The sequence below is a fragment of the Halichoeres trimaculatus genome, unplaced genomic scaffold (genome assembly GCF_033239565.1).
Source record: "Halichoeres trimaculatus isolate MK-OKI-2021-1 unplaced genomic scaffold, fHalTri1.1 fHalTri1_scaffold_16, whole genome shotgun sequence".
In the NCBI taxonomy this organism is placed as follows: domain Eukaryota; kingdom Metazoa; phylum Chordata; class Actinopteri; order Labriformes; family Labridae; genus Halichoeres; species Halichoeres trimaculatus.
Window position 1 is genome coordinate 9,529,021 of NW_027437194.1, and position 14,094 is coordinate 9,543,114.

Genomic DNA, 14,094 nt, shown 5'->3' on the forward strand with positions numbered 1-14,094 from the left:
CTCCTCACCTTGTGGGAAACATCAGGCCTTACACCAGTTAGCACTGACATGCTACAGGCTGCTAAATGCTGATTTCACATCTAAACAATGCAGCCATGGTTACATGTAGGATCTCCCGACAAACACAGGAGAAAAAGTAGTAAAAATATCACTGAAGCCACAAAACATTTGGTGTCCATGACCAACAATGAGCCATACAAAGTAATGATTCACTCCAAATACAAAGATTACGAAAAAGAGACAAAAAAAAATTACAAAAAACAGACAAAGAAGAGAGAGGTGCTGCAAAAGGCAGCCATAGCCAACAGGGCGCCAGAAAAGTTTGAAGTCAAAGGTTTGAAAGGAAGTGCTAGTGCAGCTGTGAGTGACAGAGGACGATGTTAAAAATAAAAGAAGCAAATGCTGTTCTCAGATTAGGGGATTCTGTTCTTCACTGTTGCTTGTTTGGCTGTAAAAAAAGTCTGTTTCCTTCACTGGCCACTAGAGGGTGGTGCTGACCAGTCCTGAGTTCATGTAGGTCTCGCTGGGCACCAGGTTGGTTTTGCTCTCGTCTGTTTCTGGAGGATGCTGTAAGAAGAAAACAGAGAATCAGTCTTTGTTTTAATACTTTGAACTGATTTAAAAAAACTGTACCTACATTTCTACGGAAGAGCCGTTGAAGCAGACTGGGTTTGGGGCTCTCAGGGGTCTGGGAGCAGTCCAGGTCTTGAGAACGAGTTCCTTCAGGGCCAAAAATGTTCAGCTCCCTGAAGCATCCGGTTTCTATCATCTGGAAACAAGCAGTAATGTCTGTTTATTCTCAAAATGTAGGAGCTTGGACTTCATTTGGCAATACACAAATAAAAGCCACTTCTTTCTTTGTACAGGAAGATCTAGAAAGATGGTACCTCGTTCTGCCAGGTTATAGGGACGCTGCCTGTGTTGAACTCTGCGTAGAATTCAGCGTCTTTCTGGTCCAGAATGACCCCCTTCACTGTGGAAAACTCTTCTATGTCCTGCACGTCGCTGCAGTAAACCTGTCTGGGCTGTAAAACAAACAAAGAAAACCCTTTAGAGTCAGTCTTTGAATAAAATATTAGATCTACACCAAACTTTTCTGTTGGAAAGCTCTGGAAAGAGAAGCTGAAACAATCATTGGTGTACTTGCATCAGGTTTGAAGGGAGGCTCAACTAGTCCAGCCTCCAGCATCCTGAAGTTGATGGTTTTAAAGAAAGGATGAGACTGGACTTCTCTTCCTCCTGTGCTGCTGCAGCCCAGCCGCTCTGTCGGATCTTTCTTCAGGAGCTGAAACAGAAAATAAAACCTGTTAATTTCTCTCAAGATACTAAAGGTTATCTGGTTCTTCGTTCTGGACTCACTGATGCACAAATGTTTTTCGCAGCCTTGCCAAACTTTTCCCAATACTCCTCTTTGTCAGATAAGATCCTTCTCTCCATCTCTGAGGGTTTGGGATGCTCTCCCCGGGTCCTGAGAGGGGGCTGACCCGCCGTCATCTCATAAATCAGACAGCCGAGACCCCACCAGTCCACGCTCAGGCCGTAATGTTTGTGACCAACCACCTCAGGAGCTGAATGAAGGGAAAGTTTAAAAAAATAAACAAAGGGAAGCAAACAGAAGCTGTTGTTTTTATTTTATCCTGGATGAGTAAATCTGCATTTCTGGGCGTCACCAGGAAGTTCACTTCACCCCTGTAGGAATAAATTCCTGTATTTAGTTAAAGATCTTTGAAAAATGTTCACAATGATGCAACAGACGATCTTAACATCTTAACAGATACTGTCATCTTTTATCATGATGGCTTCTTCATTACATCATTTGAAATTGACAGCACCTGCAGAGCCAAATAACTTGTAGCACTGTTGTCGCACTAACTATGTTTTTCTTTCTGTCCCATCTTATCAAAACTTTTATGAAATGGAGGAAATCTGTTCGTGTGTTTGCTTCAACAGGAGATCCACAAGAAAAAACAGTGGAAAAATAACTCCTCCCTGAACCACCAAAAATTTCCTGGTATTTAACAAAAATATTTTATTCATAATCTATTAAAAAATACCTCCACATCTTATAAGAGTGTCAAAGGATCTTCTCAACATTTTTAGAGTAATGCACAATTGTTGCATCATCTTGCAATTTTTTTTATGATCCCAAAAAACTTCCTGTCTTCCTTCAAAAACTTGAAAGGATCTTGCAAAAGTTTATTTGATTCCTTGATATTTCTTGCCATCTAGCAAAAGCTTTGAAAGATATGCAAACATTTTCTTAGGATTTTAAACAATGATCTGAAAATCTTTAAATATCTTTAAGGGTCTTAAGCTGAAGAAAGTTTTTTCATCTTAAAAAACGTCAAAACTAAAGAAACGTTTCTCAGTTTCGAGCAAAGTTTTGAAGCTTTGGAGGATCTTACACAAATTTCCTTGAGTCACTAAAGTTTCTGATTTCCCAAAAGTTTTCAGGATCTTGCAAAAGTTAAGTTGGGTCCAAAAAAAGTTTTCTAAGTATCTGGAAAAATGATCTCAAAATCTTGTGACTATTTTTTGGGTCCTGGATTTTAAGCAAGTTTCAAGGTGTACTGCAAATTTCTCAAGGGTCTTAAAAAGCATCCCATAATTCAACAAATATTTCCCAGGATCTTGATAAAGTTTTGTATAATCACTGAGTAATTGTTGTTCATAACAAAAGCTCTGAAGGATCTTGAAATAGTTTGTTATAAAAAAGTTTACAAGTTTATCATAATTTCAGAAAAAAATTCAGGATATTGCAAAAGTTAAAAGGTGTCATGCATTTCTTTATGGTTTCTTGAAAAAGAGTATCTTAATTTTGTAACTTTAATTTATGTCCTTGAGTAAAACAAACGCTTTTGGGATCTTAAAATTTTTTAACGTTTCCTGCAAACTTTTTTAAGAGTCTCAGAAAGTGTCTCATAAGCTTTAATGCTTCTGTGGATCACACAAAGATGTTTTATGTTGCAGCAACAATTATCAGATTTATCAAACTTTTTCAAGTTCCAGACAAAATTTACTCACCCTCACAAAAGTTTTTAGTCTCTTGCAAACTTTCTTAAGGTTCCAGGTCTTTCAAAAGGTTTAACTGATCCTTGCAAAGTTCTTGCCATCTTGAAATACTTTGAAAGACCTTGATTGAGTTTTTCAGAATAAAATAAGTTTCTCATGATTTAAAAAAATTAACTTGAAAGAAAAATTGAATTCTTACATAAACACTCCTTGGCTGATAAAGGTTTACTGGATCTTGCATATTGTAAATTTTCTCAAGGGTCTTGAAATGGTTATATAACCTTGCGCTACTGTTTCTTGGGGTGCACTACAAGTTTTTCAGGATCTTACATAAAAGTATTTGTGTATTACAGTTTTATTTCTTTGGATGAAGTGTCTCATGATCTCGTTTAAGTTTTTCAGGATCTTGATCCTGATGACTAATACACTAGAATCTTGACTTTAGATGGACTTCACTGTGTTGTGCATACGTACCCATGTATCCCAGAGTGCCCACCCGGCCTCGGGCCAGCCCTCCCTCAGACAGCTTCACAGCCAGACCTAGGTCAGAGATCCGGATGTGTCCTTCAGGGAAACAAAGACCACAAACGTTCACCAAACTGGTTTGAGAGTTGACCTGTGGTGACATACTTTCTCTTCTAACTGAAACGTTTCCTGCTTCCCTGTCAAGAGTTGGTGTTGGAGCTAATCCAAAAACCATGTGACAATTATCAAAGGCATGTAAAACACAGGTGGTTCCAGGTCTGCAAAAAAACAGGTGCACACACAGGTTTCTTAAAATAGACGTCACCACACCTGAGTCGCACAGGCTTGTCACTTCCTTAATCTGTTGTCAACGTCAACGCTATTTCCTTCTAAGGACAATTTGACTGAAAAATGATTCCATCTGCAGTTTGACAGGTCGGCCTGACTTCTCAGAGCCAAAAACAGAGATGTAATGAGGTTTCATCATGACTGAGCTGGAATGTGATCTGTGTTTTTGTTCATAATGTTTCCGAGGAGATGTTTATAACTCGTTAATCACTCACACAAACAGGAGGTTGTACATACCATTGTCATCCAGGAGAATGTTTTCTGGCTTCAGATCTCTGGAAGACAAACACAACAGTTGATTCTGGTCAAAGGCGTGACGTAAAGGGGATTTCAGATCCTGATTTAGCACGGGACTTTTTTAATATAACTTGCGGCCTAAACAGCTGACACGTACAAAAATTTTTAACCTGGTTCCAGAGTGTTGCAGCTTCAGACTTTTATTTTTAGGTGTGGACTGTACCACAGGAAAAATCTAAACAGATACAGACTTTGTTTTTTAAAGAAGGAGAAGTTCTTGTATCCAGAGACAGTTATTGTATTGTATTGTCCCAGACTCTGATTTTTTTTGCCACTTATCAAACAAAAACAAGATACTTGTGCTCTGACAGAAAAGACAAGAATGCAGTAAGAAAACTGATCCTATCATACCCTCATCCAAACTTTTAAGCTCTACTGATAAGTCAAATAACCTGCAAGAGCTCCTGGTGCTTGCTTTGCAGAACAGTGGGAGTGGTGCATCAGTAAGCTGGTTCTTGTGTTTTGGTGTATAAAAAAATAATCAGCCAGGGAAAAGGTACATCAGCAACTCCTGTTTTCTGCCAGCTAAAATCTCTGAGTCAAAGGAGTCATGTAAGAGCAGTTTCTCATTTCAGAAAGATCTCTTAATCTTCATTCAAGGACATTTCTCTGTAAGGACCCTTTCGGTATGTTTAATGGCTAACTTCTGCAACGATCTACCAGAGTTCCTCCAAATAATTTTGTATGATTTCATCATTTTGACCTTTAAATGTGCTTAAAGGTCCCATATTATGCAAAAATCACTTTAAGTCGTTTAGTGAAATTAATGGGTCTTTGGCTTTCCTCCCAGCCCACAAAATGTGATATTTAATGACGAAACCTGTATTTAGTGGCGCTTGTGAATGTAAAATCCTGACCTTCAACGAGCTGTTTGGGTTTTAGGGGTTTGCCGACGTCAGCAATTCCCTTTTTTGACCAATCAGGAGCAAGCCTGACCTGACTGGTCCACTGGAGCAAATACCCCAAACCACCTTCCCGCCCACTCCTCTCCCCACTGCTAGGGAGAGGAGTGTGGCTGTTTTTGGCTGTAAACAGCCACATAGTTCCATGCACAAGCTTCCCATCTCAGAAGAAGACAAGACTAAGTGGCTAGAGTTCAGTTATCAAGGAAATGTTCCAGCTACACTCAATAAAACTGCATGAGTGTGCTAGTCACTTCACGGCCAACTGCTTTTCCAACTTTGGACAGTACAACAGAGGGCTAGCGAATAGACTAGTCCTGAATCCAGGCGCATTACCAACCTTCATCCAACAAACCTGGGACCCTGGAAATGTGAGTATTTTAAATGCTGTGTGCTGTGGAGCAGATGTAAGAGCTTGTCCTCAGTGTCCCCCTGTCTCCGTGTTAGCTTCAGGATGCTAACTCTAGCTGCAGTTAGCCTGTTGTTTTAGCCTGTAATGTTACGATAAACGAGCTTCACTGTTTTCTAAACATTATGCACTTGGAGTTCGTGGCGACTCTCTCAGTGACGTGGAAGAGCGGGGCGGTATCAGCGGTGGGTCATTTACATATGAAGGCCACGCCCACTAAATCAGAGCGTTCTGAACAGAGGGGCTATGAGAGCCTGAAAACAATGCTGCTGTGCTTGATTTATTGGCTTTTTGGACCAAAACATGTTACTACCATTTCATGAAGACATCAGTGATCCATATTAAACTGCAGAAAAGGAGCATAATATGGGACCTTTAAACATGGCTCATCCTGAATCTGAAGAACACTCACCTGTACACTATGGACTTCTGGTGCAGGTGAGTCAGTCCACAGCAGACCTCTGCAGCATAAAACCTGACTCTGTCTTTGCTCAGGCCGGGCTCTCCGATGTTATAGATATGAAACCTCAAGTCGCCGCCGTTCATCATGGTCAGAACCATACAGAGGGCGTGCTTTGTCTCGTATGCGTACGCCAGATTCACCTGGAGAAAGACAGTGTTAGTGGAGCTCAAAACATCAAAGACAATCAACAAAAGAACATCAAAAGATGAAAGAGTAGGTTGAATAACCTCACCACAAAGCGGCTGTCCAGCTCCTCTAGAATCTGTTTCTCGTTCAGCGCCATGACCTCTCCTCTCCTCTTTTTCACGTGGGTCTTTTCCAACTTCTTGCAGGCATACATCATCCCTGTGGCTCGAGTCTGACAGGCCCACACCTGGAGACAAAATCACAACACAAGAGATTAAAATTTGTCTTTAAGGCTCTAAACATGAAAGAGACCATCAGCTTCAGGCCCATTTGAAGAAGTTATATTTTTGTTTTTAAATAGTTGATGCACTGCTCCTCTAAAGCTGCAGATGGGAAAGGTGGACCTCATCCCAATGGTTGGTCAAACTAATTGGTTTTTAAGGCTGGATTTTCTGAATTACCCTCAGTTATTTGGGTTTTTAGTTATTTAGCGATCTGAATGTTGTGAAATAGCAGTGAATGTTCTAATTTGAAGCTGACCACACAGCCAAGGAGCGAGTGTTGCTATAGTAAATGTTAGGGATGGGTACCTTTCACATTTGAAACAACATGGTACCGATACCCGGTACCTGGCAATCGGTACCGGTAATCAACGGTACAAATTTTCGGCACTTTTTTGTGTTTATGTGGTACAAAAATATCAATTTGTTTGGTAATAAAATAGATATTTTTTTCAATTTAACATATCTATTCTCCAATATATAACTCTGCAATGCTGTGTTCATGTCCAGCATAGAAAATCGCCTACTCCTCCACTCCCTCACAGTCACAAGGATGTGTTCAGGTACCTAAACATGGTACCTTTTGGTTTTACGTGAATCGGTACCCGGTACTTTTGACAGAATTCGGACGGTGCCTATAAAAGTACCTAATCCGGTACCCATCCCTAGTAAATGTTGATAATGATGAAGTTTCTTCTCTTAAAGCTGCTTGCCATCACCTGTCTTAGCTCTGTCTCAAGTTATGCAAAACTTGCAGCCTGAATATCTTCAAAAATAAGTCAGTTTATATCAAAAAAGAGTTTATAAAGTGGAAAAAGCTATTCAGACCAAAACGGTTTCTTAACCAGACTGTAAACATGTTTATTCCCACTGCAAAGATCAGCTTTTTGAATGTCTGTGTAAGCAGCTTCAAGGGCTTTTGGAACCGGCCTCAAGTGGACACTCGAGGAATTGCAGGTTGCTGCTGTTTTTGGTGTTAGGTTTTTGGGGGGATTTTATGCCTGTATCTATTGGGATAGGAGAAGAAAGTGGATAGAGCAGGAAATAGGGTAAGAGTAAGGAACATTGTGCAGGAATTAGGCCACAGGCTGAAATCAAACCTGGGCCACCTGCTCGAGGATGAAGCTCAGGGAGTGCAACCTAAACCGCTAAGCTAACTGTGCCTTCTTTTTTTTTCTAATTCTTTCCAGAGGTCGCTGCTTGGTCCCTTTTCTACTTGGGTGGATTTTGGCGCCCCCTGTGGACAAAGTATGTTGTGCATAGACCTCCCAAGAGCATTTGTAAAATTTGATTTTCTGTTTCTGGCTTGTGTTGATCTGGTTCAGCTACATTACTGAATTCCGAAGCAGATTTCCTGTAAAACCTTCTAAACATGTCAAACTTATTTTTAGCTCTGTGATAATCACAAATCACAAATCTCATTCGCTAACTGATGCACACTATTTGATTCCTCCTGATCTCAAGTGTTACATAACAGCCAAAAACAAACTTTACGTCGTTGAACTCAGGTATTTTTTCCACTAGACCCTCAAGGAAACCAGTTGTGGATGAAGTCAGATAACTCTGAACAAAGATTTGGGAATGCAGACTTCTTAGTGCCGATGGGTCTTTGCTGGGATATAGCTCCCATCTTACCTCTCCGAACCCTCCTTTGCCCAGCAGTCTGTACTGTCGAAACATCTGCTTGGTGACGGGCTGCCTTAAAGAAAAAACAGACTGTTTGTCTTCAGCTTATGAGGAAATTTGTAATCTGACTGTGGCACAAAGCCAGCATTCAGAGAAGGTAAACCAGCTTTCCAACCACTCAACTGTAAAGCAGGTTATCAACTCACAAACTGACCTTTCCAACATTTTCCACTGCAGGAAACGGTCAAAGAACATGCTCTCCTGGTACTGGATGAAGGGCTCTCCACTCAGGATGGCATGTAGAGCTCTGAATCACCACAGAAAGAAGATGCTATTTTATTAAACATGTTCAGCTGCTCATTTTCATATAGTTCCTGCATGGACGTACTCTTTGCAGTCATGAAAAACATCCCCACAGGGATCAAACTCCAGCCTCTCGATGCAGATTTGCTCGTGCTTCTGCAGGCAGGGTACGCTCTGATTGGACTGAAGAAACGAGATGTTAAAAACAGTCAAAATCAAGAACAAAATCTGTAATGTGTTTAATATTGGACTGTGTTTGTGTGGTTTCAGACCTGGCTCATTAAGAATCTCTGAATGATGCTGAAGCCAAAATCTCTCCTCTCCTCGTCTGACTTTGTCTCAAACACTTCCTGAAGAAAATAAAAGGGGGAAAAACTATTAAACCACTAATTACATACACTATGAAAAGAAATATTTTTTGATTTCACAGGTTTATATTAGTGTCTTTCAGTCCAGAGCACAAAGCTGATTTCAGGCGGAAACTTACTCCACAGAAGGGTTGTGATAAAAAAAATGTCCATTTGAGGCTGGCGTCAAATGTGAGTAGGGCCAATCAGAGTTTCTTCATCTCAATAGCTACTTTTTTTTGTCAATCTTTTCTTTTTTGGACCACAGGAACTTTTTCTTAGTATCAAGAACTGCATAATTCCCACACCACAGGAACTATGAACTATATTAGTTTTTGGAACCCTGTTTCGAAGGACATCTTTAGCTCCTACTTGAGAGAATTCACTCTCCCAGCACATGAGGTACTCTAGGGGCGCTATTGTCCTGGGGGTACTTGTTAGCAACTGATATAGAGATAGTTCTCATTGCATCAGCAACAGGTTTGACTTCCTCTTCTTTCTCCACTCATCATATCTCCTATCTAACCAATATAAAAGAAAAATACCCAAAAATATGAATTAGATTTAAAAGAAGACTGAGTAACAAAATTGCACGATGATTGGTCAACAGCTGAGTGTATGTTGATAGGTCAAACACAAGAACAAATCTAGTTGCACTAAACACAACATCTAAGTCCCACTGTGGACACATTACAGTAAATAATAGGTTTCAAATCTTTAAAACAAAAACAAAAACAAAATACGACCATTCCTCCTTGACAGCAAAGTTAAGTCATGGTGTTCCTCAAGGCTCCATTCTGGATCCTCTTATTTGCATTGCTGCTTTTTGGTGAATTTATTCCAAAATCCTTTTATGTTTTGCTTTTTTAAATACCCAACTATGATAATAATGATTGATTGTGATTGGTGAAAACCCTGGAACATTTTTTTTGTTGTTCTTTAGTTCTTTATTTACCTGACAGGGCCAAGTGCATGAAACACAGCTTCATTAAATATACAAAGTAGATGCCGTACATACACAGAGGTGTCTGGATCAGCGGCTCTCATGTGGGGGTATGTGAACCCCTGGGGTTATGTGAGGGGTACGCAAGATTTAAAAATATATATTAAAAAAATATGAACCAAGAAAAATTCCTTCAACACCATTTATTCAATTAATGTTGAATCCAAAAATAAGTTAAAATTCATAAACTGAAAATTATATCCAATAGACACATATAGTACAGCGCTGTGTTTTACATCTTTTTTTCCAAACAAAACTGCATTTTGCTTGTTGGAGAGTACTGGGCAGAAAAAAAAGCATTCATAGAAGATACATCTCTGAAAAAAGTATGAGAACCACTGGTCCAGATAAACTAATTTGGGCCCTCTGCCCCTGAACAGAATGACAGTGTCAGTGCTGTCAACTCCTCACTCATCTGTACTAGAAGTCTCCAAATGACGTCATCCCCAAATTTTCATAGTTTTCCATTTGGATGTAAATATTGTGGACACTGGAGAGAGGAATAACGTTGTGGGAGAGACAGGAGGTGTGTAAAGAACACTGTGAACATGTATAGAACAACAAATGAACTTTCTTCTGTCCACTGCAGAGCATTGGGATGATGGTTATTAGCTGAAAAACTCTGATGATACACGTTATATCAAATCAAGCTGCCAAAAGAAGACCTGACACATTTCACTTCTGCCTGTTGACAATGACAACAAAAATGTTGTTTCTGTTAGCATGCTAACCTGATAAACATGAACTGGGAACAGATGTAAGCACAGCCTAAGAAGCTACACATATACCTGCCATTACTTCCAGACTTTTATATCAGAATACCTGAGACACACGCAAGCATTTTTGCCACAGTGTCAACAGGCAGTGGCAGAATGTGCTGGGCTTGTGTCGAAGGATTGAAGTGATGTGTGGTCAGTTTACCAGTGGTGTCCCTTTGGATTTGATTTATTGTGTGAATAAAAAAACATGAAGAGGTATATGAACAGAGCCCTGAGGAACACCACAACAACACATATTTAGCGAATATTGGGAGTGAAATTAGTATCACAATGGTTGTTGTTGGTTGGTTTAAAGAATGAGACTGTGGACTGGGCTGGCTGTGAAAATATAACATTTCAGAGCATACCAGAGCATCCTGCAAGGAAATGTAGTTCTGCAGATCCGGCCGACTACGACAGAAGAGTTGAAACAGTTTCTTTCCAATTGGCTGTTTCACACACAGGCTGTCGTAATCTCGCTCTAAAGGAGAAACCAACAAACATGTGTGAAGTCTTACATACTTGTACCATGTGTTGACTGATGACTCCATACTCTAGTTCACACTCACTTATTTTAATGGCGAGGTCCACACACTGACTGATGTGAGGGAACTTCAACATATCTTTCCACTTCCAGCTCCTCCCTTTGCCCCCTCCTCCTGCAGAAATGATAGAAAACATCTCAAAGTTCGTTACACACATGATTACAACACTGATGGGTATCTCACGTCTGTGAGCAGCGTGTGTTACAGAGACACACACGCCTGGCCTGTCAGGTTCCAGACAATAGTATGCTCCTCTACAGTGAATGAACTATTTATAGCCGTCAGCATGGAAAGCAGAGCCTGTGGGACTGCATTACTGAGACTTACTTTCAAAGTTACGTGGCCGCACTGTCAAGAGAAGATTGATTTCCTTAAAACACAGTTGTTTACTGATGCCAAGGAGACAAGATGGGGAAATCTGTGCCTCTATTTTGGGAGAATTTACTGTCAGACTTTTTATTTGTGAGGTTTTCATGCCAAAGAAAACATCACGAGAAACCTTGAGCATGCTGATTTTTTTTATTGTAAGAGCTGATCAGGAGGAAAATTAGTATTTCTACAGAAAAATCTGAGCTTTAATTCTTGCAAATTTAATTTTTCCTTGTATGCAGCAGTGTTTTGCAGGAGAACAGTAGATTAGGTTCTGGTCTGTGTGCATATTTGCGCATAATTCTGGAAAAAAAAAGAAACAAAACAACAACAACAAACCTTTTCAGTGCTATCAGATTTGGGATAATGTATTTGTTCATAAAGGTGGTTTAAACAAGGGAGTACACCTTTTCTTCTGTGTCCCAAATAACCTGATACTTGCTCCAGAAACCCAACCAAAATGTTCAGCTGTGTGACGTTTGTTTGGGCTAATTATCAGTAATTGTCTGTAATGCTTTTAACAGTTACTGTGTTAATCCTTTAATTTTCAATATTTTTGCACCAGTTAAACCAGCCTCGTTGTAAATTCCCCAATTTGAAAGCATGCCTGACGTCATAAATCTTCTTATTTTTGTCTGTATACCATTTTTCTTTCCGTTCATCAATATCGTCATTCAAGATGCTAAAATAATTTAAATTTATTTTTATATGGATGTAGATCAGGTTCTGATACAGTTTTGACACAAAAAAGCAATTTTAATAGCAGAAATGAACCTATACAGCCAAGTACAAAAGTCTGTTGTTGCTGTAGTCAAGATAAATACCATTTGGTTTGGACATGCTTCATCTGATTTTGAAAGTCACTGGACCTTTTAATGTGGTTTCCATGCACTACTTCTGGTCCCGTCCAATCTGGTTTTTGAAAATTGATGCATCACAACTCCAGCGGAATAAGAAGAAGCAGATGCTATACTGGAAAAAACTGAAATCTTATCTCTAAATTGCATGTAACAGGAAAAAAAAGTCTGCCAATTGAATAAGAAAAATTTGCTTGAACCTAGAATAATGTCTTATTACAAGTAACCTTTCTATTGTTCCATTGGCAGATTATTTTTTAACTTGTTCCAAGCGATTTAGACCTCATTTTTATCTTTAAATAACTTGAAACCAGACATTTCCCTGGACTGGTCAGGTGAACGTGGTGAATATTAAGTCTAAAATGACATTTCTACTAAAAAAAAAATAAACAAAAACTTTTTACAAGATTTATTTTTTTGCAGTGTGCGTTTCAAGGTTTGATTGGTGCAAAAAGTCTGCAATAAGGCTCTCTAAGGCTCCAACCAAAAATCTGCAGCTCCAACTGTGTATGCAAATCATGATTATCTAAGTCAGAATATTCTCTTTATGTGTTCTCACAGGATTCAAATTGTAAGATTGTAATGGTGATAAAACATCAATTGTCCCTTCACATAAAAAGCTGACTCATTTCCACTGAAGTTTATCTGATGTTTCACTTTGTAAAGAGTTGTCTTCCTGGAACAAAAACAACAAAAACTGTGGGCTAAGTTTTGATGAACAAACTGCAATCTGAGTTAAAATCTGGGCTTTTTCAAGAACAGTTTTTGCACTGAAGGGATTTGTATCTGTGTTTTGATGGAAAATTATGAGTAAATACGAATAACATGCTGATGCAAGACTTTTTTTTGGACAGAGTAAGTGCAAAATTATGAATAAACTCTTAGAAAACTTGAAGAATCATCAGTTTACAAAACCAGTGTGTCTGTCAGTGAGTAATCTGTTTTCTGTTTGTTTTTGGTGTTAAGTGAATTTATTGTCCTCAGATTACCCAATGAAGAAGTGATTCATGACCTACTTAACACATCCAAACCCCACCAAGATTATGTCATGAAGGGTGAGATTATCATATGCAAATTTAATCCTATGCCACGTGTTAAAGTGAGCCTTGTTGATTGTCTCCATGTAGACTTTTAGATATGAAAGTTGTAGATAATAAAAGGTTTTCATCCTGTCTTTCTGTGGAAGTGTGCCTGAGGTTTGAATAAGTTTTAGATTTAGACTGCGTGTAAATTAAAGTCTCCTACCTTCCCTTGCTCTGATGAGAGCACTGTTTGCCACCATGCTTTCTATCTCCATGTGGCCGACTCTGTGTTTCCTCTTCCTTTCTTTAAGCCACAGCTGCAGGATAATCCAGCATTCATGCAGAGGTTTCCAGCAGACTCAGAGGGCAGAAAGGACCCGTCCAGTACGTTCAATCAAGGCTCTGAGAAGTGTTGATCCACCTGCAGGCCAGTGACTCACTGCTGAATGGAGCCGCAGGTGTTTGTACTTTTTCTGTGTGACAGCGTGCTCAAACGTCAGGACACTCCCTCGGCTAAGAGGCGAGGAGGTGGGGAGGAAGAATCACCTGCTGAACAAGTTCCTGCAGAGTCTGAGGATGTACAAAGGCACATTTCAACCAACCAGGACTTTTACCCTGAAGAACTATTTTTCAAGCCTAAGGGTCAAAGTTGAAGTAGTTAAAGTATTATTCTTGTCCACTCGTGTCTTAATTTTGAGAAATGACTTATAAAAGCAAAGTAATTTGGGTTAACCCGTCTGCTTATGAGAGAAAATGTCAGATAATTCTTCAAATTCTCACCTACAAACACTCTTAAATGATAGAAAGTTCTCACCTCACAGGAACCTTTTGGTGGATGAACAAAGTCCACTGACATCAAGTGGACCTTGGTCCATGAGTTTAAAATGCATTCATCAGCCCCTCTCTTAGTTACCGTCTCATTATTTTGACTTTTTTTTTTTTTTTTTTTTTAACTAATTAA

At 39.4% G+C, this 14,094-nt stretch overlaps 1 protein-coding gene across 1 annotated transcript; it reads right to left on the reverse strand.

Annotated features, from left to right (window-relative positions):
• Positions 1-422: 422 nt before the first annotated feature.
• LOC141805573 (G protein-coupled receptor kinase 5-like) lies at positions 423-13,471 on the reverse strand. The gene is made up of 16 exons (XM_074690688.1): positions 13,357-13,471; positions 10,910-10,999; positions 10,709-10,821; positions 8,505-8,582; positions 8,318-8,415; positions 8,144-8,236; positions 7,939-8,002; positions 6,129-6,269; positions 5,846-6,036; positions 4,063-4,100; positions 3,487-3,576; positions 1,360-1,568; positions 1,148-1,285; positions 888-1,025; positions 638-769; positions 423-567 (listed from the first exon to the last, which is right to left on the reverse strand). The coding sequence occupies exons 1-16, from the start codon at positions 13,406-13,408 to the stop codon at positions 481-483; spliced, it is 1,752 nt and encodes a 583-aa protein (XP_074546789.1). The 5' UTR covers positions 13,409-13,471; the 3' UTR covers positions 423-480.
• Between the last annotated feature and the right edge of the window lie 623 nt (positions 13,472-14,094).

What these genes read in the sequence shown, in the direction of transcription:
- LOC141805573 (XM_074690688.1), bottom strand. Translation starts at nt 13,408, where the DNA reads ATGGAGATAGAAAGCATGGTGGCAAACAGTGCTCTCATCAGAGCAAGG. An exon ending in AGAGATTCTTAATGAGCCAG is followed by an intron (nt 8,416 to 8,504) that starts GTCTGAAACCAC and finishes TCGTTTCTTCAG; the next exon opens with TCCAATCAGAGCGTACCCTG. An exon ending in AGCCTCCCTTCAAACCTGAT is followed by an intron (nt 1,026 to 1,147) that starts GCAAGTACACCA and finishes TTTGTTTTACAG; the next exon opens with CCCAGACAGGTTTACTGCAG.